Genomic DNA, 26114 nt, shown 5'->3' on the forward strand with positions numbered 1-26114 from the left:
TCATTTTCACAATGTTGATTCTTCCAATCCAAGAACATGGTATACCTCTCCATCTGTTTGTATCATCTTTAATTGCTTTCATCAGTGTCTTATAGTTTCCTGCATACAGGTCTTTTGTCTCCTTAGGTAGGTTTATTCCTAGGTATTTTATTCTTTTTGTTGCAGTGGTAAATGGGAGTGTTTCCTTAATTTCTCTTTCAGATTTTTCATCATTAGTGTATAGGAATGCGAGATTTCTGTGCATTAATGTTGTATCCTGCTACTTTACCAAATTCATTGATTAGTTCTAGTAGTTTTCTGGTAGCATCTTTAGGATTCTCTGTGTATAGTATCACATCATCTGCAAACAGTGACAGCTTTACTTTTTCTTTTCCGATTTGGATTCCCTTTATTTCTTTTCTTCTCTGATTGCTGTGGCTAAAACTTCCAAAACGATGTTGAATAATAGTGGTGAGAGTGGACAACCTTGTCTTGTTCCTGATATTAGAGGAAATGGTTTCAGTTTTTCACCATTGAGAACGATGTTGGCTGTGGGTTTGTCATATATGGCCTTTATTATGTTGAGGTAAGTTCCCTCTGTGCCTACTTTCTGGAGAGTTTTTATGATAAATGGGGGTTGAATTTTGTCAGAAGCTTTTTCTGCATCTATTGAGATTTTCATATGACTTTTTATCCTTCAATTTGTTAATATGGTGTATCACATGGATTGGTTTCTGTGTATTGAAGAATTCTTGCATTCCTGGGATAAACCCCACTTGATCATGGCGTATGATCCTTTTAATGTGCTGTTGGATTCTGTTTGCTAGTATTTTGTTGGGGATTTTTGCATCTGTGTTCATCAGAGATATCTTTTTTTGTGACATCTCTGTCTGCTTTTGGTATCAGGGTGATGGTGGCCTCATAGAGTGAGCTTAGGAGTGTTCCTCCCTGTGCTGTATTTTGGAAGAGTTTGAGAAGGATAGGTGTTAGCTCTTTTGTAAATGTTTGATAGAATTCGCCTGTGAAGCCATCTGGTCCTGGCCTTTTGTTTCTTGGAAGATTTTTAATCAGAGATTAAATTTCAGTGTTTGTGATTGGTCTGTTTGTATTTTCTGTTTCTTCCGGGTTCAGTCTTGGAAGGTTGTGCTTTTCTAAGAATTTGTCCATTTCTTCCAGGTTGTCCATTTTATTGGCATATAGTTGCTTGTAGTAATCTCTCATGATCCTTTGTATTTCTGCAGTGTCAGTGGTTACTTCTCCTTTTTCATTTCTAATTCTGTTGATTTGAGTCTTCTACCTTTTTTTCTTGATGCGTCTGGCTAATGGTTTATCAATTTTGTTTATCTTCTCAAAGAACCAGCTTTTAGTTTTATTGATCTTTGCTATTGTTTCCTTTATTTCTTTTTCATTTATTTCTGATATGATCTTTATGATTTCTTTCCTTCTGCTAACTTTGGGGGTTTTTTTGTTCTCCTGTCTCTAATTGCTTTAGGTATATGGTTAGGTTGCTTATTTGAGATTTTTCTTGTTTCTTGAGGTAGGATTGTATTGCTATAAACTTCCCTCTTAGAACTGCTTTTGCTGCATCCCATAGGTTTTGGGTCATCGTGTTTTTTTATTGTCATTTGTTTCTAGGTATTTTTTGATTTCTTCAGTGATCTCTTGGTTATTTAGTAACGTATTGTTTAGCCTCCATGTGTTTGTATTTTTTACAGTTTTTTTCCTGTAATTGGTGTCTAGTCTCATAGCGTTGTGGTCGGAAAAGATACTTGATACGATTTCAATTTTCTTAAATTTACCAGGGCTTGATTTGTGACCCAAGATATCTATCCTGGAGAATGTTCCATGAGCACTTGAGAAGAAAGTGTATTCTGTTGTTTCTGGATGCAATGACCTATAAATATCAATTAAGTCCATCTTGTTTAATGTGTCATTTAAAGTTTGTGTTTCCTTATTTATTTTCATTTTGCATGATGTGTTCATTTGTGAAAGTAGGGTGTTAAAGTCCACTACCATGATTGTGTTACTGTCGATTTCCCCTTTTATGGCTGTTAGCATTTGCCTTATGTATTGAGGTGCTCTTGTGTTGGGTGCATAAATATTTTAAATTGTTATATCTTCTTCTTGGATTGATCCCTTGATCATTATGTAGTGTCCTTCTTTGTCTCTTCTAATAGTCTTTATTTTAAAGTCTATTTTGTCTGATATGAGAATTGCTACTCCAGCTTTCCTTTGATATCCATTTGCATGGAATATGTTTTTCCATCTCCTCACTTTCAGTCTGTATGTGTCTCTAGGTCTGAAGTGGGTCTCCAGTAGACAGCATATATACAGGTCTTGTTTTTGTATCCATTCAGCCAGTCTATGTCTTTTTGTTGGAGCATTTAATCCATTTACATTTAAGGTAATTATCGATATGTTTTCTGTTTTGTTTTTTTTTTTTTTTGCGGTACGCGGGCCTCTCACTGTTGTGGCGTCTCCCGTTGCGGAGCACAGGCTCCGGACGCGCAGGCTCAGTGGCCATGGCTCATGGGCCCAGCCGCTCCGCAACATGTGGGATCTTCCTGGACCGGGGCATGAACCCACGTCTTCTGCATCGGCAGGCAGACCCTCAACCACTGCACCACCAGGGAAGCCCAATATGTATGTTTCTATTACCATTTCCTTAGTTTTTGGGTTTGTTTTTGTGGGTCTTTTCCTTCTCTTGTGTTTCCTGCCTAGAGAAGTTCCTTTAGCATTTGTTGTAAAGCTGGTTTGGTGGTGCTGAATTCCGTTATCTTTTCCTTGTCTCTAAAAGTTTTAATTTCTACATCGAATCTGAATGAGATCTTTGCTGGGTAGAGTAATCTTGGTTGTAGGTTTTGCCCTTTTATCACTTTAGTTAAATATGTCCTGCCACTCCTTTCTGGCTTGCAGAGTTTCTTCTGAAAGATCAGCTGTTAAGCTTATAGGGATTCCCTTGTATGTTATTTGTTGCTTTTCCCTTGCTGCTTTTAATATTTTTTCTTTGTATTTTATTTTTGATAGTTTGATTAATATGTGTCTTGGTGTGTTTCTCTTTGGGTTTATCCTGTATGGTACTCTCTGCGCTTCCTGGACTTGATTGACTATTTCCTTTCCCATGTTAGGGAAGTTTTTGACTATAATCTCTTCAAATATTTTCTCAGACCCTTTCTTTTTCTCTTCTTCTGGGATCCCTATAATTTGAATGTTGGTGCATTTAATGTTGTCCCAGAGGTCTCTGAGACTGTCCTCAGTTCCTCTCATTCTTTTTTCTTTATTCTGCTCCCTGGCAGTTATTTCCACCATTTTATCTTCCAGCTTACTTAGCCATTCTTCCACCTCAGTTATTCTGTTATTGATTCCTTCTAGAGTATTTTTAATTTCAGTAATTGTGTTGTTCATCACTGTTTGCTCTAGTTCTTCTAGGTCCTTGTTAAATGTTTGTTGTATTTTCTCCATTCTGTTTCCGAAATTTTGGATCATCTTTACTGTCATTACTCTGAATTCGTTTTTTACGTAGGTTGCCTGTTTCGTCTTCATTTATTTGGCCTTGTAGCTGTTTACCTTGGTCCGTCATCTGTAACATTTTTTTGTCGTTTCTTTTTTTTTTTTTTTGATGGGTGGTGCTGTATTCCTGTCTTACTGGTTGTTTGGACTGAGACGTCAAGCACTGGAGTTTGTAGGCGGTTGGATAGAGCTGGGTCTTGGTGCTGAGATGAGGACCTCTGGGAGGCCTCACTCCAATTAATATTCCCTGGGGTCTGAAGTTCTCTGTTAGTTCAGTGGTTTGGACTCGGAGCTCCCACCACAGGAGCTCGGGCCTGACCTCTGGCCTGGGAACCAAGATCTTGCAAGCTTTGTGGCATGGTAAAAAAAAAAAAAAAAGGAAGAAAGAAAGAAAAGTGCAGTACAATATCAAAGAATAAAAAAATAAAATTGGAAAGATAAAAGGTATATTAGGAAAAATAAAACTATAATTGAAACAACTGCAACAACGTGAAATAAAACCACAACAGAAAAAAGAAAAAAAAAAGAAAAGGGGGGGCGAACAAACCAAAAAGAGAGATCACTAACAAAGTATAAAGAATAAAATAAAATTAGAAAAATAAAAGATTTATTAGGAAAAATAAAATTCTAAAAGAATCAACAACAATGAATCAACAAGGTGAAACAGAACCCCAGTCTAAAAGAGGAAAAAACAACAACAACATAAAGAAGCCTTGGCTATGAGGGTGGAGTTCAGGTGGCGGTGGAACTTAGGCAGCGGCAGGGTTTAGGGTGGGGCGGGACCTAGGTGGGTGGGGGGGGTGACGTTTGAGCGTGGGGCGGGGCCTCTGCTTAGGGCGGAAGGGGAGAGGCAGCACGTGGACAGGAGGGCCTCTGGAGTGTGGAGCTCGGAGTCTGGAGGTAGGGCCCTGAGTGGGGGTGTGTGGGTGGGGTTTAGGCCCAGCGCATTGGAGCGGGTCTCAGAGGGGGTCTCCGAGTGTAGGGGTGGGGCTTGGGCTCTGCGCAGCAGGAGGGAGGCTGGGAGGGCAGAGGATTAGGCCTGGGAGCCCAACAGGCTCCCTGGTGCCTAAGTGGACAGGGAAAGTGCTGGCCCCGTTCCCTTCCGTTCCTTCGCACCCCTCCCCACCATCTCCCCCAGGATCTCCCTGTGGCTGCTGGACCCCTAACCGTGCGTGGGTGGGTCCCGCTGGGTGTAGGAACTCCTCCCCTCCCCCAGCCGCCCTCAGGGGTGCTGGTCCCGGAGGTCCGGCCTTTACTTTTGCTCCCCCTTCCCTCCCTCCCATTCCCTCGGGACCCTCGCAGCTGAAGGGGGCCTCAGTGGGCACAGGATCAGGCCCAGGACCTCAGTAGGCTCCTGGGCAAGGGAAACCTGGCCACGCTCCCTTTGGACCCTCTGCCCTCCCCGTGGTCCCCCAATTCCCCCCTTCAGGTGTGGGATCCCTTCCCCTCCCCCAGCCACCCCTCAGGGGCACCAGTCCCCTCCCGCCTCCACTTCTCCTCCCTCCTCACTCCCCCCACGCCCCACGTCCTACCCAGTTGTTGGGGGTTCCTCCTGTCCCTTTAGGTGTCTGTGGTCCCCCACTGGTTCCTGGTAGGTGCCCAAGTTGTGAGGAGACGCGAATTCCGCGTCCTCCTAGTACACCATCTTGACTCCGCCCCCGTACCTTTATGTGAGACATTATTGCAAGGACCATATATATATATATATATATATATAAATAAATAAAACCAAGTGAAAGAGGAGAAGGCTTCTGTGTGTTTGCCCTAATTTCTATTTAGCAAGGTTTAGTGGTCTTTTTTTTTTTTTTGCGGTACGCGGGCCTCTCACTGCTGTGGCCTCTCCCATTGCGGAGCACAGGCTCCGGATGCGCAGGCTCAGTGGCCATGGCTCACGGGCCCAGCCGCTTCACGGCATGTGGGATCCTCCCGGACCGGGGCACGAACCCGTGTCCCCTGCATCGGCAGGCGGACTCTCAACCACTGAGCCACCAGGGAAGACCATAGTGATTTTTATATGTTAATCTTACAACCTTTAAAAGAGACAGCAGGAGTTGGCACTCAAAGATAAGAAATCTGAAGCTAACTGAAGATTTTCTTACTTTGATTTCTAAGACAACTATCAAGTAAATGAACATGATGAAAAATGATGAGTTAAAACATAAAAGCTGGCTTCCCTGGTGGCGCAGTGGTTGAGAGTCCGCCTGCCGATGCAGGGGGCACGGGTTCGTGCCCCGGTCCGGGAAGCTCCCACATGCCGCGGAGCAGCTGGGCCCATGAGCCATGGCTGCTGAGCCTGCGCGTCTGGAGCCTGTGCTCCACAACGGGAGAGGCCACAACAGTGAGAGGCCTGCATACCGCAAACAAAACAAAACAAAACAAAACAAAACAAAAAAACATAAAAGTTGTTTTTATGTCAACAATAAATTATTAATAGTAACCCTTATTAAGGATTTACTTTGTGTCAGGCCTTGTTCAAGGTTATTTGTGTTGACTCACTTAGTCTCACCATAGCCCTGTTGGGAGCTATTCTTATTTTCCCATTTCACAGATGGTCCCTGAGGCACAGAAAGGCTCGGTGGTCTCCCCATGCTTACTCAGCTGGTAGGTGGTGGACCTCAGGTTGGAACCAGGCCATCAGCCTTTCAGCATCTGTGTCCAGTCACTGTGCCCCACTGCCTCTCTGATAAGCAACTCAGCTGTCCAGAAACACCGTTCCTCTCAGCAGTCACCTGACAGTGTTATGTGGTTTGGGGAAGGTTTTGTTTTGGTTTTTTTGGAGGGCTCATGATAGCAAAATAAGCAAATGTGTTAATGGCCCACATCAATTCCCAATGATTTCTTTAAGGTCAGTAGAAAAGCAAATGGAAAATGGTTTTGCTTAAAGTTAGAGGATCCTCTGAGTATAAGAATTTGAGTCATCTACCGAAAGGTTCTTTTTAAGCCTAAGTACGATATGGTTATGCTATCATCTTATGAGAGCTAAGTGGATTTTTCAGTTCCGTCAAAGCTAGGATGAAAGAGCTGAATTAACAGCTTAGCACGCGGAGTCAGACACTCCTGGGTTCCTCACTGGTCTCCACAGCCAGCCAGCTTTGTGCTCCCCCTCTTCGGCCGTGAGGTCGGGTCTGCCTCCAGGACTTCCCGTGTGGACTGGACGAGAGCAGGCGTGTCCCGTGTCCTGGGTGGCGTGGGCACAGAGAGCGTATTGTGCGTCTCGGCTCCCAGTGGCATTTGGACGCGTATCGAGCTTATTTTGGTGAAGAAACTCTGTTCACTTGTCCGGGTTTCCTGTTCTGCCTAGAGTTTCATGGCTGTTTTGTCCAAGTTGAAGAGAGCAGCAGCTGTATGAGCTGACACAGGGGTGAGGCTGGGTGGAGCTGGGCCAGCTCCGACTCTCCTTAGCTTTCCGAGCCCAGGCAGGTGACTCCACTTGCCTGATCCTCCTCCTCCTCCTCGTGGGGAGAATCATACCCACCTCAGAGAGGCCAGGCGAGGGTTAGTTAGATCACGTGTCAAGTGCTGGCTTTTCTTGAGACCACTTATTTAAAGATATGAAAAAATCTTGGTTTGTGATGTCATTCTGCTAAATTATTAAGTTGCCTAAAAATACCAATTAATAAATTTTAGAGCCCATTTTTCCTGTATTTACCTAAAAATGCCATTTTTATTCCTGTTGTAGGTGCTGGAGATCAGAATTTATTTACCTCTATTTATCCGACGCTCTCCCAGCAGCTTCCAAGAGAACCGATGGAATGGAGAAGGTACGGCGCCTCTGGTTTCCGCTGCCTCTCCCTCCTCGTTTTGTAGGCATTTGTGTGAGCAAGTGAAGTAGTAAGAGGTAAAGGCTGAGTTCTCGGGAAGCTGAGTGGAGCCACGTAGTTGTGGGCCTTTTTCCCTAAGGAATGTGTTGGTGTTCTTGACCAGACATAGGACGGTAGAAATGGGACACTTCTTCTCAGCTGAAGGCCCACTTTTATAGGAATGGCTTCTGATTCCTCGTGGCATTTTGGAAAGCAGACGCACACTCCGATTCCACATTAGAGCAGGTGCCTCTGTCTGCTGTCTTAGGAGGCCTTCTCTCTGCCCTGAGCTCCTGGCTCTTCTCTTAAGGATGAGAAAGTGTACAGAAAGATGTTACTTAAAAATTATGAAGGAGAGGCTTCCTTGGTGGCACAGTGGTTAAGAATCCGCCTGCCAATGTAGGGGACACGGGCTCGAGCCCCGGCCCGGGAAGATCCCACGTGCCACGGAGCAGCTAAGCCTGTGTGCCACAACTACTGAGCCTGCGCTCTAGAGCTCGCGTGCCACAACTACTGAGCCTGCGTGCCACAACTACTGAAGTCTGCACACCTAGAGCCCATGCTCCGCAACAAGAGAAGCCACTGCAATGAGAAGCCCGCACACTGCAACGAAGAGTAGTTCCCGCTCACTGCAACTAGAGAAAGCCCGCGTGCAGCAGCAAAGACCCAACACAGCCAAAAAAAAAAATTAAAAATAAATAAATGTATAAAAAAAATTAGGAGGGAAACCAGATCAATCCTCCCGTTTGCCCTATTGTTTGTAATTGTTCCTCTAATGACTTGTTCTGAGGAAGTAATTGACTTTGAATTATCTTACTGGAAGACTAATTTCTGGTAAGATTAGATATTATTTGTAGAAAATGTTTGGATTGTGACTTGTTAATACCAGTAATCTGATCTTAACCAAGGTTTATGAAGAATTTCCTGTTGTTACTCATGTTCATGTAATTCTGATTCTTGCCATGTTATTCCTTTCTGATCACCAGTTTGTAATCTGCTAACGTGAAAAGTTAACATTCCAGATGACTTATCCAGGCTCTCTATTGAATCTAGTCTAATTTTTGTGCCCGATTATAGTGTTACAAGGAATGTATTTAATTACCTACATGTAATATGAAGAGTGTACAGAATGTGGGAGAATTCCCTTACAGAAAAATTATTCACCATCTCAAGAGGCCCAGTGCTGTGAATGAGAGAAAATAGTCCAGCAAACGGAAGAGTTTAATACCTGAAGAAATGGTCTGTAAAGGGTTTCCAATAGTATACGTTATTTAAACATTCAGAAAGATAGAAGAAACAGGAAAGGGGGTTATGAGGAAAAAAATGAAATAGAGACACTGCATAGATTTAACACGTATTTTCATCTCTTCACCTTCTTGAAAACTAAATGAGAAAAGAGAACGAGAAATGTTCAAAGACAGAGGAGGGCAGAAGTGGCGGCAGCAGAGACGTGGACGCCTCTTTGGGAGAAGGATGATGGACAGAGGAATAGGAGGGAAAGCTGAGCCCGTGTGTCTGCAGTGGTGGCTCCCTGAGAAGCAGGCGAGTCCCTGACAGGTGACAGGGCCAGGGGCCCAGGACCTTGGTAGGCGAGGGGTAGAAAGGGGTGACAGAAGGCCCGGGTGCCGTGGTGTGTGTGTGTGTGTGTGTGTGTGTGTGTGTGTGTAAAGCTCTTTAGTACTACTTGACATGTTAAAGTGTATATATATTAGTTTGATAAAATTTTAAATTAATTGATTAGATCTTGGGGGGAAAAATTGAAGCAGAAACTTTACTTGATGCAGTGAACTGCTGTGTAGCTGAAAAGCAAAGTAGTGAGTTGGGAGATTGTGCTTGGAAACTCCGGAGTTGAATGCTGAGAGCTGGAGTTGGAGGCATGAAAGGAAAGCTGAGCCGTGAAGGCCAAGTCCAGAAGTTTCAATGTTCCTGTAGAAGATGTTTCAGAAGGAGAGTATAGAGAGGGTGGAGGACAGGTGATACTTGAAGAACTGGCGTCAAGATTTTCCCAGCAGTGAGTTCGGAGATTGCAGGGGCCGCTGAATGTCAAGCAGAATGAAAACAAAACAAAGCAAACAAAAAGCCATGCCAAGCAACAGGGAGAAAAGAAAAACCGGATTTGCAGTCTCTAACAGCATTTAAAATGTAGCATAAAATATAGCATTTAAGAAGAGTCTTGAGGGCAAGTACCTCTGAATCTAGAGTTCTGTATTATCCGTACTCATACAAGCGGGAAGACTGCCTCAGCCTCCCCCGGGCCTCGGGAGAGACAGGATGCCAGCTGGGCCCAGGATGGCCGGGGGCCCTGATCTGCCACTCTGGCCACACGGCACCACACGTGTTCTCTCCAGAGTGCTGTTCACATCTTATATTTGCTGCTTGCCACCGGATGGAGATCGTTGGGAAACATTTTCAGACATGTATGATCAGAAACTGTACTACTCTCTGTGAAATAATTAAGGAATGTATCTCAAGAAAAAGGAAAATGAACCATGAATTCACAGGATAAAGGAAGCAGCTGCCAGCAAGCAAGTCATAAATACTATGCTATATTATGGTGTCGGTGCTTTTAAGAATTAAAAAATCTAAAATTTCAGATTGTGGAGGAAAGCAGGGAGAAGACAGTGTACTATCTTTGTCTTGTTCAAGGAGAGGTAGACACTTACTGTAGTCTTTGAGAGGGAAATTTAAGTTTATGCATATTAAAAATTAAAATGTAACCAGCAGCAGAAAAGAAATAGATGGTTAAACTTTCAAACTAACAGAGAAGAAGGATGGAAAAAGAAAATTTGATTAATCTCTCAAAGGACAGAAAAAAATAGAGAGGCTGAAATAGAAAATCCACAAGTTCAAGCATAATCACATTAAATTTGGTTGGTTTTAGCTTATTAATCACCGAGACTCCTTAGATTGGATAAAAAGTACAAAATCCAGCTATAGATATTTAAAAGAGATACAACTACTAGAGGTGGAAAATAGAGGTATGGAAAAAAGATGTATGTAGCATAATTTATTTTTACAAGTATAATAAAACAGCATCCATACCCTCTGATAGCCATAGGTTAGATGAGTGCAGCTTGTGGGATTTCTCTCTGTGTCCTTTGTTCTTGGGTTGAGAAAAAATGGAGGAGGCTGGTTACCACTATTTTATTTATGCTACGTGAACGAAACCTGTTCTTTTTCACCAGACAGTTCTCTTTTTTGGATAATACCGGTTGTCGCAAAAGTATTAGAGCAGTTTAAAGCTTTGATAGCTTCACACAGCACTTTTGACAATTGGGAAACTCCTTTCTTCTTTTATAGTGACTGTAGGTTAACATCCGTTTTTCTCAGAAGTCTGTGTTGCAAGCAAAGTAAAGCGGACAGATTTATGGAGAGCCTTGACATGTCCATGGGGGCTGTGTTTAAACTAAGTTACAGCGTCTTTTTGGATAGCATATGTAATCGCTACAGTTCAGGCTTAGTGCCCTATGTGTACTTCTGAACTCATAGATGTGATTAAATTGTTGTTGTTGTTTTCTCCTTTTCTTTCTGCTAAACATTCTTATTTTCTTCAGTGACTTGTTAAAAATTGTTTATAGGTCCTATGGTCGAGCTCCAAAGATGATTCACCTAGAATCTAACTTTGTTCAATTCAAAGAGGAGCTGCTGCCCAAAGAAGGAAACAAAGCTCTGCTCACGTTCCCCTTTCTTCATATTTATTGGACGGAATGCTGTGTAAGTATTCATTTAAAGGGAAAAGTTACAAGAACATGTCTTGGAATGGGGTTAAGATTCAGAGGTCTGGGTTTTTTTTTTTTTTTTTTTTTTTTTTGTGGTACGCGGGCCTCTCACTGTTGTGGCCTCTCCCGTTGCGGAGCACAGGCTCCGGATGCGCAGGCTCAGCAGCCATGGCTCACGGGCCCAGCCGCTCCGCGGCATATGGGATCCTCCCAGACCGGGGCATGAACTCGTATCCCCTGCATCGGCAGGCGGACTCTCAACCACTGCGCCACCAGGGAGGCCCGCAGAGGTCTGGGTTTTGCTAAGACAGCTATACTTTTTGAAATTTACTTTTTAATTTTAATTTTTTGGTAGTCTTCTCTTTTCTCCATCCTTCCGCCAAGCGTGTGGCTTTGCCGTGGCCTATTTTCTGCTCTGGCCCAGCACGGGGCACTCGTGCTGATCACCAAATATAGTCTTACTTGTGTTTCCAGTTCTTGTGAGCCATCTCACTGTGGCCTAGTGGGCACTAGGTCTTTTTAATATTTACTTTCAGCTTTGTTTTCATAACACCCTGTACTCACCATCATGACAATTACTGTACTTGCGAATCCTTGTTTGTCTTTGGTTCTGGTTTGTGGGCTCTCTGGGGGCAGGGGACTGTGTCTCCTAACTCACGATCTGTGTCTGGTGCAGGAGGCGCTCTGGGACGCCCATCAAGTGAGGGGATGCTGCAGCTGTGGGCACTGCGGCCTTTACTCGTACTTGGCAGTTCTGTGTTCGTGAACCCATTCTTGACGGAATTATTCTTTCATGAACGAATAGAAAATTCTGTGGGTCATTTCTCCCTATCTGTTTGACTCTAATAAAACAAGCATTTAGCAGTATACAAAATATATAAATCGTTACATACTGTGACATTTTAACCTGAAACTGAGGATGCAGAAGTCGTTTTTGTAGTTTTAATGAGAAAGGACTCGAAGCTCACGCCTGTTCTCCCCTTCACCCCGTGCACCTTTTGCCTTTGCTGACTTTGCTTTGTAGCCTTTCCCAGTGGAGTCACGTGGGATGTGCTTCCTCCCGAGAACAAGTGTGATAGCACGTGTGAGATGCTGTCCACCAGGGGAGCTCGTTGGAGACTCGGCACCCAGGGTTTTTATTGGGCCAGGCACATAAGCAGCCTCCGCCTGGCACACAGCAAAACTCCAAGGGTGGCTAGACTCCCGGGGGAATACAGATGTTCAGCATAAGCCATGTTGTTTGCACAGTTTATGCCCAGGGAGGCACCCCTGTCACACAGTGACGGGAACCCCTCCAAAATCCAGACCAGATTTAGCCCCGAGTGATGATTCTTCCTGCACCAGTCATTACCAAGGCTTGCATGTACCACTTCCCCAAATTTATCAGTCAGCACTCTACTCTTGGGAAGAGCCTGTGTGGGCTTCTGTTTTATTTAGTGCTTTATAGTCAATTATCCTTACTTATTTTGATGTTCAAGCTGTCCCAGATTTGGCCAGTGAGAGTCACTTCAAGCTGGCTCCTGTGTCCTTTTGAGCACTTTCTAATTTTCTGGCACAACAAGGTATTCTGGGTTCTTGTCCCTTTGCCACCCTTGTGCTGGAATCAGCCATTTTTTCCACAGAGCCCTGGTTCCCCTGGCACTGTGGGAGGGTCCCCGCTTCTATGCCTTTTGACTACACGGGGCTAGGGAAGCATGTGTCTTAGAAATCATGAGTTGATACTGATGCCTCTGATTTTAGCCTAACCCCACAGGGCTTTCTTGCCTTACCCTGTTCGTGTTTATATCTACCCTGGCTCTGACGCATCAACACATTCACTCACCCGCTCAGTCCTGCAGTATGCATAGAATAGTTTCAGAATTGCTACACCTGTACTACAGCCAGGAACAAACCTGCTTTGAAGAGTTCAGAGTTTGCAGTTCGTGCTTTCCCTAGACTGACAGTCCACATTCATACCTGGTCGGGCTGGTCCTCTTTCAGGGGTCATTCTCTTCAGTGTTTGCCTAGTTGCTCTGGCATGTTTATTTTTCCACATGGATTTTAGTTTCAAATTACTTTTCTAAGTATTTTACTTTTTAGTTGCTATTGTCAACGGGGTTTTCTCTCCCATTATATCTTCTAGTTGGTTAGTTTTTTTGTATATGAAGACATTGATTTTTTTCATGTTAACCTTGCTGAATTCTTTTATTGTTTGAGTTAGTTTTATCATTGGTTCTCTAGGCCCCAAAGTCTAGGGTTTTCCAGATATCCTATCCTGTCACCTGCAGAGAGTCTTATTTCTTCCTTTTCACTTCTTATGCCTCAAATTGCTTTTCCTGTTGTAAGACATTGTCTAGTAGCAGTGGAGACAGTGGGTATCTTTTCCTTGTTCCTGACTTAAGTGGGAATGCCTGTGGTGTCTCCCCACAGTAGGGCACTGACTATGGAAATAAGGTAAATTTGAGCGAGTGTATGAAGGAACTTCCATCCGTTCCTATTTTCTCGAGGGTTTTTATTAGGAATACACTGTTGAATCCTGTTAAAGGCTTTCTCATACCTGGTGGAGATAATCATATGATTTTTCCCACTTACATCTACTAATTTGTTGAATTACATTAATGGGTTTCTTATTATTGAACCATACTTGCATTCCTGGCATATTCCACTTGGTCAGAGTATTATTTTCTTAATGTGGTATTGGTGTCCACATTATTTAGGATTTTTTGCATGTATCAATATATTCACAAGTGATTGATGTATAACTTTTTTCCCTACTGTGTTTATCAGGTTTAGGTATCAATGTTATACTTGATTCATAAAAATAACTTGGAAGTTTTTGTTTTCTATATCTGAAACAATTTACGTAGCACTAGTACTATCTGATCTCTAGGGTTTGATGGAGTTCTCCCGAGAAACCATCTGGACCTGGTACTTTCTTGTGGGATAGTTCCTTGATCACTTTCTGTATCCCTTCCATGGAAATTGATCTGTTTCAGCCATTTGTCAATTTTGATAAACTATATTTTTCTTAGAAATTATACATTTCAGTTTAAAAATTTCTTTCCATTGAGGTGTATGAAGTGGTCTTTTTTCAACTTTTAAAATATGCTCTGGGGCTTCCCTGGTGTTGCAGTGGTTGAGAGTCCACCTGCCGATGCAGGGGACGCGGGTTCGTGCCCCAGTCTGGGAAGATCCCACATGCCGTGGAGCGGCTAGGCCCGTGAGCCATGGCCGCTGAGCCTGTGCGTCCTGAGCCTGTGCTCTGCAACGGGAAAGGCCACAACAGTGAGAGGCCCGCGTACCGCAAAAAAAAAAAAAAAAAAAAAAAAAAAAGCTCTGTGTCAATAGTTATTGCCCCATTGTTATTTCTTATTTTGTATATTTGTGTTTTCTTCCTTGATTAAATTAGTTGTTTCTTTCCCCCCCCCCAGAGAAACAGGAGTTTTATTTATTAATCTGATATACTATTAGCATGTTTTCTATCTCATTAATTTCTGCTTCCATTTTTATTATTTCCTTCCTTTTGTTTTCTTATAGTTTACTTTGTTCTTTTCCTAGTTTTTTTTAAGTTGGGAATGCATTTATTTTCATTCTTAAATTTTTAGTGATATAGGTCTTTAAAGATGTGAATTTAAATATATCCCCGTTTTCTGTTATTATTTTTCAGAAATTCTCTATTTTCTGTTTGTATCGCCCCTTACACTCAATAGTTTAACAGAAAGTTTTTTACTCTCCAGAAGGAAGTTTAAAAATGTTTTCACTTTAACATTTCTAATTTTATTGCATTGTGATTAGAGTGGTGTTTTTAATCTTTCCTGCTATTAGGAAAAATTTTTTTCTTTGTGACCTAATAAAGTCTTTGTGGATGTTCCATGTGTGCTTGAGAATGTATTTTCTTTGTTTTTAGATTGTAATATTAAATATGTACCCATAAGAGCTTGTACTGATTATGTTGTTGAGGTCATTTATATTTTGTTTTTTTCACTTGATCTATCTTTAACTGACAGTGGTATGTTAAAGTCTTCTATTATTAGAATGTTTCTATTTCTCCTGCATCTTCTGTAGTTTCTGTTTTATATAGGTAGTTGATGTATTATTTAGTGCATGGATATTAATAACTATTATAATCTTTATGGAGTGAAATATGTCATTAAAAACATGGTTTCTGAGTAGTGTTTCATGTTTAGGAAGGCCTTGTCTATCAGAAGATAATAACTGATTTTCTCCTATGTTTTCTTTTAATATTTTTGTAATTTGTGTTCTATATTTGGATCTGTATAGCTTCAAGTTATTTTTGTATATGGTAGGAGCAATGTGGGTTCAGTGCCTAATTTGTCTAAATGGGGAGCAACTTGACCTAATATCATTCATAATAGTCTACCTTTTCCCCACTTACCGAAAATGTCAACTTTATTTTATTTATTTATTTATTTATTCATATTTTTTGGCTGCATTGGGTCTTCGTTGCTGCACGCGGGCTTTCTCTAGTTGTGGCGAGCAGGGGCTACTCTCTGTTGCGTTGCACTGGCTTCTCATTGTGGTGGCTTCTCTTGTTGCAGAGCACGGGCTCTAGGCACGTTGGCTCAGTAGTTGTGGCACATGGGCTTAATTGCTCCGCTGATGTGAGATCTTCCCGGACCAGGGATCAAACCCATGTCCCCTGCATTGGCAGGCAGATTCTTAACCACTGCTCCACGAGGGAAGTCCTGTCACCTTTATTTTAAAGCAGTATCCTTTATGCACAATATTCTGGACACATCAGTTCTGTTGATCATTGTCTGTTCTATGCCTGGACCAGACTTTTAATTACATTTAATTACATTTTTATAATATGTACTGATATCTGTTCTTTTAAAATAAATCTCTTGGCTAGCATACATTTTCTCTTTCATATGAATTTTAGAATCCGATTGTTAGGTGTACAGATTTTATTTTCCAAAAATGTCTGTACCAGTATCTCCCATCCCACGTGTTCTTCTCTGCATGGCAGTGACATTCCTGCCATGAGAGCCTGGGTCTGTGTCTCCTCCAATTGAATCTGGGTGGGTCTGACTGGCAGAAGGGAAGCTATGACTCTTGAGACTGTCCTAAAAGGGAATATATCTTTTGCTGCGTCCTCTTGGGATGCTTGCTGTCAGATCCCAGCCACCATTCTCAGAGGAAGTCAGTGCCCCTGTGGGAAGGCCATCTGGAGGTGTGCACTCCCAGCCCCGGCAGATGCTGTCAGCAAGCTAGCGTCCATCAGCAGACATGTCATTGCCATCTCGCTCCCAGCCTTCCAGTGCCACAGCTGACACCATGTGGGGCAGATGAGCTGTCCACCAAATCTCCAGGGTGCAGGTCTGTGAGCAGATCTGGACCACTGCGTATTGTAGGGGTTTGTTACAAAGCCATAGGTAACTGGAACAGTGCTGAAAAGAAAAAAAACAAAAGACTGAGGTGTTTTGATTGGGATTGTCTTGAAAAAGTTACACGTTCATCTGAGAAGAATTTTAATGATCATGAATCTTCTCTGGGAACCTGGTTTGTTTCTCCATTCTTTATGGCTTTTTTATGTTTTCGTAACGTGTCATAGTTTTTCATAAAAGTCTTGCATTTTTTTGCTAGGTGTAGTTTTTGTGGGCATTATGGATGATGGTGTTTGTTTCCCTTAAACTTGTTTTCTAGTCGGGAGCCTGTGGGGTTGTTTTGTTTTGTTTTAGTTTTTTTTGGTTTGGTTTGGTTTGGTTTTGTTTTTGTTTTTTTGTGGTACGCGGGCCTCTCACTGCTGTGGCCTCTCCCGTTGCGGAGCACAGGCTCCGGACGCGCAGGCTCAGCCGCCATGGCTCACAGGCCCAGGCGCTCCGCAGCATGTGGGATCCTCCCGGACCGGGGCACGAACCCGTGTCCCCTGCATCGGCAGGCGGACTCTCAACCACTGCGCCACCAGGGAAGCCCTTTTGTTTTGTTTTATTGATAGTTTTTTTAAATTTTAATTTTAATTACTTAATTAATTTTCTTGGCCAGGTTGGGTATTTGTTGCTGCGTGTGAACTTTCTCTAGTTGTGGGAGTGGGGGCTACTCTTCGTTGCAGTGCGCAGGCTTCAGTAGTTGTGGCACGCGGGCTCAGTAGTTGTGGCTCGAGAGCTCTAGAGTGCAGGCTTAGTAGTTGTGGTGCACGGCCTTAGTTGCTCCATGGCATGCGGGATCTTCCCGGACCAGGGCTCAAACCTGTGTCCCCTGCATTGGCAGGCGGACTCTCAACCACTGCGCCACCAGGGAAGCCCTATTGATAGTTTTGATTACCATCTTTTAAGAAAACTTTTTGGAGCAAGTTGACAATGTTTAGGAGTTTAGATTTAAAAGTAAAACTCTTTGTTATGTTATTCCACTAGTTGCTTTATGGTTTATAGCAGCGCTCCCCAACCTTTTTGGCACCAGGGACTGGTTTTGTTGAAGACAGTTTTTCCAAGGACGGGGGGTGGAGTGGGGGGATAGTTCAGGCGGTGATGTGAGTGATGGGGAGCGATGGGGAGCGGCAGACGAAGCTTCGCTCGCTCGCCCACTGCTCACCTCCTGCTGTGTGGCCCCGTTCTTAATAGGCACGACCGGTACCAGTCCTTGGCCCGGGGGGTTGGGGGACTCTGGTTTATAGTATACACTGGAAGTTACACCTCTTTCCTTCAAGTCATATTATACTACTTGAGACATAGTTCCTTCCCTTTCCATACTTGTAACTCCCTTCTCCGGCTTGGAGAAGCCGGGCACTCATTATCCTCCATAGGTTTACTTATTGGAATCATCGCTGCCTGTGAACCTTCTCCTGTCACTGCTGTCCTGCTGCCCTGTGGCGTGGGTGCCCCCCCCCGCTCTGGGCTGACGCTCTGATGGATCACCCCCTCCCCACCTCATGTGACCCATGACCCCCCTCGGAGGCCCTGTTTGCCCTACTTGTCCTGGGACACCCCAAGCCAGCCCCCAGTCCTTTGTCATCTGCGCTGTGATGCCCTCCTCGCCCGGCTTGGCTCTGGCGCCGAGGCGGCTGCTCCCCACTAGGACCCCTTCGTCCCCCTCCCTTCCCTGTGATGGCGTCTTCCTCTCTTTGCTGCGGTTTCCTGAGAGACCCTTAACCTCAGTGGCTCAGCTTGGGTTCCTCTTCTGCAGAGTCAGTGAGTCTTTTTAGGAATGTTCGCTGTTTGCTCACTGCCGTGAGTGATGGACTGGGTTCTGTCCTCCCGATTCCGCCAGAACTTTGGGGGACTCTGTCCAGCCGGCCGCTCAGCGAGGCCTCTTCCCAAGAGTCCCGGTAAGCTGCCCCAGAATGTCCCCAGGAGAGGGGCTGGTGTCCCCTTGGGGTGCGGCCACCTCTCCTTAGCGTGGATTCTGGTGAAGGGCGCCCTGAACTGGCCCCGGGACGGCCTTGGAGCTTGTCAGGGCTCCTCACCGCCCCTTGTCCGCCCTGTGATTTGTGTCTGCGCCTTGATTTTAAAGCTGCCGGGGTCTGTGGCTGCAGCCCCCTGGCCTTCTGGTTTCACTTTCCAGGCGTCATGCATCTGGGTTTCGACAGAGCACCAGCATTGTAAAATCTAAGCTTCCAGTCCTAAGCACGGCCGTTGTATGGAAAATACGCAGTATGCGTGTATGGTACTGTTGGATATTAGTTCACAGAAATGAGAGTTTTGCAGGATGGTTTTCCTTTTAATTTTTAACCAAAAGATCTTTTTCAGATTGTACTTATTTCAAATTTAAACTGAGGACATAGCAGTTTTTAAATTTTTTAAGTACTGCCTTTTGGAACTTTTCACTTATTAATTAAACGAAAGGAGGGACTTGATACAGAATTTGAGATTTAACTCATTCATGGATCAATCACATGAGTGTTACTCGAGAGAGACTAGAACATCCAGAGAAAATACAAGCAGGATAGTAAGGAATCTTTCTGTTAAAAGAGGGGAAAGCATATATTTAGCCAGTAGCTATGAGTTATAGTTTCCAAAGGTTTTTAAGTGCCTCATATTGAAATGAGTTAAGCGTCTTGGTTTTTTCACTCTGAATCCGCTTAGTGGATTCACGGAGCATAACGTCAGATGTAAACAGAGTTACAAAGCAAGGGAGACTTCTGTTTCCCTGCTTCTCCCTGGAGGAGAGCCAAGGCTCGCCTTGTTGGCGTTTGCGCAGGCTGCTGTGTGGTGCCCTGAGTCCGGAGCAGCTTTGGTTCTCAGGCCCAGGCCGGCTCCCCTGTCGATGCATGGGAACGAGGACCACTTGCAAAAGCCCTAGCGTGTCCTCTTTACTCGGGTTCGCCTCTGAAGCTGCCTTGCCCCCGACGTGGCCTGCATGTGGCACTGAGGTTAGAGTGGTTCTGGGGGCTCCACAGCCACTCGCCTCTCCCATCAGGGCGGGGCTGTGGCCGTGTTGGGACCCTCTTGTGCTTGGGCCTGTGGCCTCTGGCCCTGCAGACCTGGGTTTTAAAGTCCCCACTTAGTTAGCAGACTGTGTTGCTGTGGGCAGCTTGCTCGGCCCTTTGCCTCTCCGCCTCTGCCTCTGTGACGCTGGAAGCCCTCCCCTCGGCCTCCCTGGTCTCGGGGACAGTGCACACCTGGGGTGTGGTGCTGAGCCTGCCCAGAGTGCCAGCCGCCGGGACCAGCGCCGGGCTCTCCGTGCAGTGTCCCCATCCCGGAGCAGGAAAGCACGCTGTCTTCCGTTATTGGACACATTTGCCATATGAACTAAAGGACATTAACTAACCTGCTTTCACAGTGAATTATTTATTTTCAGGATACTGAGGTGTATAAAGCTACAGTAAAAGATGACCTCACCAAGTGGCAGAATGTTCTGAAAGCTCACAGCTCCGTGGACTGGTTAATAGTGGTAGTTGAAAATGATGCCAAGAAAAAAAACAAAACCAACATCCTTCCCCGAACTTCCATTGTGGACAAAATAAGAAACGATTTTTGTAATAAACAGAGTGACAGGTAAGTGCATGTTTCTTTTTACCTCTTTGGGCGGATGTCTGGATGATACAGTTTACTGGCTTCCAGGTAGTAAATATTTGCTGTGTGAGCACCTGTCCGATGCCTGACACTGAGCATGTGATGGGTGCTGAAGAGCAGACTAGGTCCCTCTCCTCGTGGAGTTCCTGGCTGGCTGGCGAGAAACTCTGAACAGTCATCTGCCACGGGTTGCCTGGCAGGGGAGGCCCTGAGGCTTGGTGACCGTGGGAGAGACCACAGTGGGTCCCCTTGGAAGGCCGGTGATGGGTGTTAGCACAGGAAGGGCTCTGAGAAGTCTGCAGCCTGGGTACAGCAGGGCTCCTTGGGCGTTTCTTGGTGCTGGGACCCTGTGCTTTGTTTACCTTAACACCTAGTAAGAGTTCCTTAAGACAGAAGTTATAAAATGCTGGTTTAATCTTCTTCAGAAACTTTAAAAGGGAACCTGAGACTTTGGTGGCTACTTCAGTGCCTGGACTTACTTTTCGCTCTTGCTCAAGCCATGTCTGGGCCCTGTTCTCTCCTGCTGGTAGCTCACTTCCTGTCTCTTCAGTGAGTCCATGCCTAGCTGTGCCGGCCAGTGCATCTCAACACATGGCCAGTTTTAGTCTGTATCTGGCAGTTTAGCACTTGAGGTGCTGGGAATGCCGTGGTGAGCCTCGTCCCTGCTCTGGTACTGCGTCATCTAGTGGCAGAGGCGGGCATTAGTTCACACCCAAGTCATCACACTTGTGGTCACCACAGTGGCAGATGCTCAGACAGAAGTTTCCAGAGTGCGGCAAGAGCTGGGAGTAGAGGAGCTGGCCTGCTCTGGGGGTAAGAAATGAAGGACGTGCGAGCAGTTACGGGAAGAGGTCCTGGGTGTGTGCGGCCAGGAGTCCCAAGCAGACCCTGCCACGTGGCTGCCACTTGACCGCATCCTGTGTCAGCTCCACCTGATGAGCTGACAGTTCTTCGGGGAGGGAGCCATGTGTGGGCTTCCTTTCTGTGTTCCACACAATACTGGGTACACGGTAATGTTCAGACCTGCTTTATTTAAAGTTGGAATTAGATGGTTGCGCTTACACTTCACCTTAGGGAAACCGCACTCAGTCTGGACTTGCGGGGATTTTTTTCTGAGGTCTGTTATTCATGCATTAGTTATCTCAGAGGAGTCAGTTTAACATTCTGCTAGATGCTCCATTACTGAGGGTCCTTTTCCTCTCTAGGTGTACGAACATTTTTGCTCTGGAAGAAGAGCGGACGGCCGTAAGGCCTGTAGGGAAGAGAGCAGCTTTACCATCTGAGGGGAAGTGGGCCGCAGGGGATGCTGAGACGGGGGGAGCCCAAAGTCAAACCCGAATGGCCTCTGAGTGGTGCTTTTTTGTTTTGTTTTGTTTTATTTTTTAATTAATTAACTTATTTGTTTTTTGGCTGCATTGGGTCTTCGTAGCTGCACACGGGCTTCCTCTAGTTGTGGCGTGCAGGGGCTACTCTTTGTTGCGGTGTGCAGGCTTCTCGTTGCGGTGGCTTCTCTTGTTGCGGAGCACGGGCTTCTAGGTGTGCGGGCTCAGTAGTTGTGGCGCAGGGGCTTAGTTGCTCCGCGGCATGTGGGATCTTCCCAGACCATGGCTCGAACCCGTGTCCCCCGCATTGGCAGGAGGATTCTTAAGCACTGCACCACCAGGGAAGTCCTTGAGTGGTTTTTAATATAACAAAAGAAATCGTATTTGTTTGGGATTTTGTTAAGTAAATAAATTGGTACTAATGGGGTGCGTTAGTCTAAACTTATGAAAAGTTCAAATTGTGTAATGATTTTTTTGAAGCGCTTATTTATTATTTTTGTCTACATTATAATTTTATCTAATTTCCAAAAGTATGTTTCTGCTAGGCCCATTTAAGACTAACTTGCTTTTAATGACTATTTTTTATACGAAAAATTTAACTTACTAAAATTTTTAACATTTCATCTTCAATATTTAGAGATGCCTTCTAACAGTTTGATTTTCATGAATTTGCAAAGCCACCTTTGACAAATCTGTACTTAAAAGTAGAGATTTCACTTAATACAGAATGTTCTCTTTGAACAGTAAATGTATTTCTACACTATTATTGTTAGTTACTATATAGTAGTCCATAGTATTAATGCACTATAAGTTATTTATACAGTCCTCTGCTGGACTTACAAGTTATTGCTTACCTATTATTACAAAATTATAAACATCATTCTAGCTCAGATGTTATCTACATCCTTAATTATTTCCTTAGGATAACTCCCTAAAAGGAAAATTGCTTGGTGAAAGTTTTTGTGCATTTTCAGGCTTTTGGTAAGTGTTGCTGAAGCAGAGGGTCGTGTGTTAATTGTCTGTGCCAGCAGCGTCCCCGTGACTGGCGGAGACCCCGGCCGGGAGCTCCTTGCCGTGCAGCCGCGTGCCGTGTGGACGCTGCTCGACTCCAGATCAGACTCCACCGGGCCTCACTTGAGGAGCTGTTTTGGGTTCTCCCTTTCTCAGTTAACTACGCTCGATGTGACTTTCTGAAGCAGAGTTTGTTGTATTAATTAATAAGAGAAGAAGAAGATGTAGTAGACACAGTACATGTTGAAGGGCATGAGGGGTGGAGAGCGTAATGAATACATTGTCTGATTGGTACGCACCAGGTCACTGAAGGAAAATGCCGTTTTGGTGATTGGTGTTTGTGTCAGTTTCCTGTTTCATCTACCCCTTGTAGGTATAGAGAACTCTGTGTCTGGTCGGGAATAAACATGGATTATAATCCTTGAGAATGCCTTAAGGAGAAACTGCTGAGCTGATAGACCCTCGCAGCTCATATAGTGAATGAATACATGTTAGTCCTTTGAGGGAGGGGGCTTAGGAGTGAGCTGACTGGACCCCTTTATCTTTCAGGGGAAGAAACAGAATCTAGTGGGGATGGAATGACTGGATTAAAGCCGGCCACCGACTTAAAAATTTTCTTCTTGGTACTGATTGCTCACCTGGTGGACCACCTAGACTATGGCTGTTTCACCCTTTGTCCACTGATTTATAATCCATAGCTTTAGTCCTCCCTCCAAGAGGTATGATGGAGCCCAGAGAAAATGAAACTTAGAATCTGTTCATTTTGCTCCTTGCTGGTAGTTCAGGTAAAATATTTACAGAGGAGGAATGTTGAAACTCATAGCATCAATATTTAAAAGTTATTTCTGAGTTCAGATTTATTCATCTTTCTGAAGTATTGTTCTCAAGGATGAAGAAAGTTACCTTTTCTAGTCTCGCGGATGAATGTGCTGCCTTTTCCAAATCCACTGGGAACGCTTGTAATTTTATGCCTTTGATATTTTTGCACCATGCATACAAAGTCTTTTTGTCGTGAACTTGTATTATACCTACAAGTTAAGCAATATCTCTCTAAGCCTTTATTTATCAAGTATTTATTGACGCTGCTCTCGAGGCGCTCACAGTCTGGTGAGAGAAACAGACCGGCAAAGAGAGGAGGTGTTTCCAGGGCGCACCGGCTGCTGTGGTCGTGGAATCGTGGAATCGTGGAATCGCAGTGGGGCCAAGCGCAGAGCAGCGGGGGTGGGGCTGGGGGAGAGGCTCAGTGAGGGTGTGTCAGCTGAGCAGGGCTGTGCGGGGAAGGTGCTGGGTAAAAAGACGGGAGAGCGTGAGAAGCTGCGTGGGCTTGAGCTGGAGATGGTAGGAACCCAAGCTGGCCAGCCGGGTTGGTCCGCGTTGTCCTGGGCCTCGTGTGCCGCGTTAAAACATCTACATTTTAGTCTCTGTCAGTTACAAGGAGCCGAAAGGTTTTGGAAGAGGGCAGGGCAAATGGGGTTTGGGAACTGAGTGAGGTACGATCGTCTTATTTTACAGAGAGCCCTGGAGACGGGATCTAAGACTCAAGACTCACCATAAATCCCTCTCCCCCTTTCCAGTCCATTCTACAGCAGCACTCTTGGGAACAGCACTGACTGTTCACGTGGCATTAGATCAGTTCACGATGAAGCCTTTTCCTAATCTGATTTCTCACCACCTGCCTAATGTTTTTTACCCGTTAAAGAAGGAAGAAGGAAGGGGAGGGAGGAAGTCAACCTGCGCCCCAGGAAAGTGGTAGCCGTGGGGCAGCGGTTCTGTGCTTGCGGTGGTTTCTCCACAGTCCGTTCATCTCTCCACAGGTGTGTCGTGCTCTCCGACCCCTTGAAGGACTCCTCCCGAACTCAGGAATCCTGGAATGCTTTCCTGACCAAACTCAGGACACTGCTTCTTATGTCTTTTACCAAAAACCTAGGCAAGTTTGAGGATGACATGAGGACCTTGAGGGAGAGGAGGACCGAGCCAGGCTGGAGCTTCTGCGACTATTTCATGGTGCAGGTACTTGGCTGATCACACAGAACTAGGCTGTTTCCTTCTCCTCGCGTTCCCTCTTTCATTCTGTATGAATAAGGCAGCTCTCTTTTGGGAATTCATAGTGACATAGTTTTTAAAACCAAAAGACAATACAGTAGGTAACAAATGATGCTTCATTCTCTTGGCTTCTTAAGCAGAGGATCAGAGATGGTCTCTGCTGAGTAATCATTCCGTCCGCTGCCCTGCTGCTTCAGAGCTTGGCATCTAGCCTTTTATGAAATGGCCTTGTCCTCAGAGTAGTTCTGGTTTTGTTAGTGTCTCGGGCCTCCTGGGGTGTCTACCGTGGACAAGGCTTAGGCACAGGAGTCCCAGCAGTGGTGATGATCAAAGACACCCACTCCCTGCCTGGCGCTGTGATTAAATTATGACTTCCCAAGAGCGTTTCTTCTGTAGTTTTGTTTTATAACCTTGGGTTCCAATAAAAGATTGTCTTAAGCTGGTTTCTTTACTCTAGTTTACAAAAGTATGGTCTGTAATCAAGTCTTTCTCTCTTTAAAAAAAAAAATTATTTATTTATTTATTTATTATTATTATTATTGGCTGTGTTGGGTGTTCGTTGGTGTGCGCGGGCTTTCTCTAGTTGTGTCGAGCAGGGGCTGTTCTTAGTTGTGGTGCGTGGGCTTCTCATTGCGGTGGCTTCTCTTGTTGCGGAGCATGGGCCCTAGGTGCGCGGGCTTCAGTAGTTGTGGCTCGTGGGCTCAGTAGTTGTGGCTCGTGGGCTCAGTAGTTGTGGCTCGCGGGCTCTAGGGCACAGGCTCAGTAGTTGTGGCGCACGGGTTTAGTTGCTCTGCAGCATGTGGGATCTTCCCAGACCAGGGATCGAATCCGTGTCCCCTGCATTGGCAGGCGGATTCTTAACCACTGTGCCACCAGGGAAGTCCCAACTCTTTCTCTTTTACGAAGAAAAGTCTTAAGAGAACAAAGGGATGTGTAATAGAGTAGTTTGGGGAAGGACACCTTCTTAACACTGCAGAGTGATAATAATGTTACTCTTAGAATTCCTTGTTCTTGTTCACCATGTTTTGACTGAAAAAGTGTAATTTTATATTTAAACATCACTTGTGTATTAATCACTGAAGAAATAACGCACTTTGAATAAATAAAGACCAATTCTCATTAGAAATTTTGAAGTTTATCTCTTATTCTGATGCTTCTGTCTTAGTGGTATTTGGATGATTTTGGTCACATAAGGGAATTTGAATGTGTTCATAATTCCCTGTATGATTGACCAATGACAGATCTTTCAGATTTCCCTGTCTCTTTACCCTTCTAGCTTATTAAACTTATTTTTTAAGAGTAACAAACCAGGAAAGAGGGAGTCTAAATGAACCCAGTGGTGCTGGTTTAGAATCAGTGTGAACCCATGTTTAGATGGCTGCTGGCTAGATAGAGTCACAAATACAGAGGTATGTGTACGTGAGGCTTAATACATGTACATATATTTCCTTGCTCTCTCCTCTGATGGGGCCTAGAAAGAAATGACACCTCAGTAGCAATGAACACACTCAGTGCCAAGATCTTGGTTTCTAAACTGCATTCTCCAATCAGAGGTGCCAGGGCTCCTGTGGAAGTGGTTGATTCCAGGGCTGGTGTAGGGAAAATACAGTATCGTGTAGAACCAGAAAGTTAAGAGGTGCACAAGAAAGGTGGAGGTCTGTCAGAAGAAGACACGCACCACCTCCATGAGCCCCCTCAGTGGCCAAAGCGGGAGCAGTTTGTGCAACAGGATAACTACTAAGAGACTTGGGTCTCAACCCGTGGGGTAAAATTCATATC

The 26114-nt window shown here is 44.7% G+C and overlaps 1 protein-coding gene across 3 annotated transcripts in view; it reads left to right on the forward strand.

Annotated features, from left to right (window-relative positions):
- TRAPPC10 (trafficking protein particle complex subunit 10) overlaps positions 1-26114 on the forward strand; it is a gene marked incomplete at both ends in the record, with an annotated part of 89275 nt that overhangs the window by 22518 nt on the left and 40643 nt on the right. For 2 of the 3 annotated variants that reach the window (XM_079704840.1, XM_079704841.1), the window contains 4 exons: positions 7169-7250; positions 10868-11003; positions 19745-19941; positions 24107-24302. In XM_079704840.1, coding sequence (XP_079560966.1) covers positions 7169-7250; positions 10868-11003; positions 19745-19941; positions 24107-24302 — 611 coding nt within the window. Of the gene's footprint in view, positions 1-7168; positions 7251-10867; positions 11004-19744; positions 19942-22255; positions 22448-24106; positions 24303-26114 lie in introns of all 3 variants that reach the window. The other variant, XM_079704839.1, reaches the window with a different exon arrangement.

Source organism: Hyperoodon ampullatus (assembly GCF_949752795.1).
Source record: "Hyperoodon ampullatus genome assembly, chromosome: 5".
Taxonomy (NCBI): Eukaryota; Metazoa; Chordata; class Mammalia; order Artiodactyla; family Ziphiidae; genus Hyperoodon; species Hyperoodon ampullatus.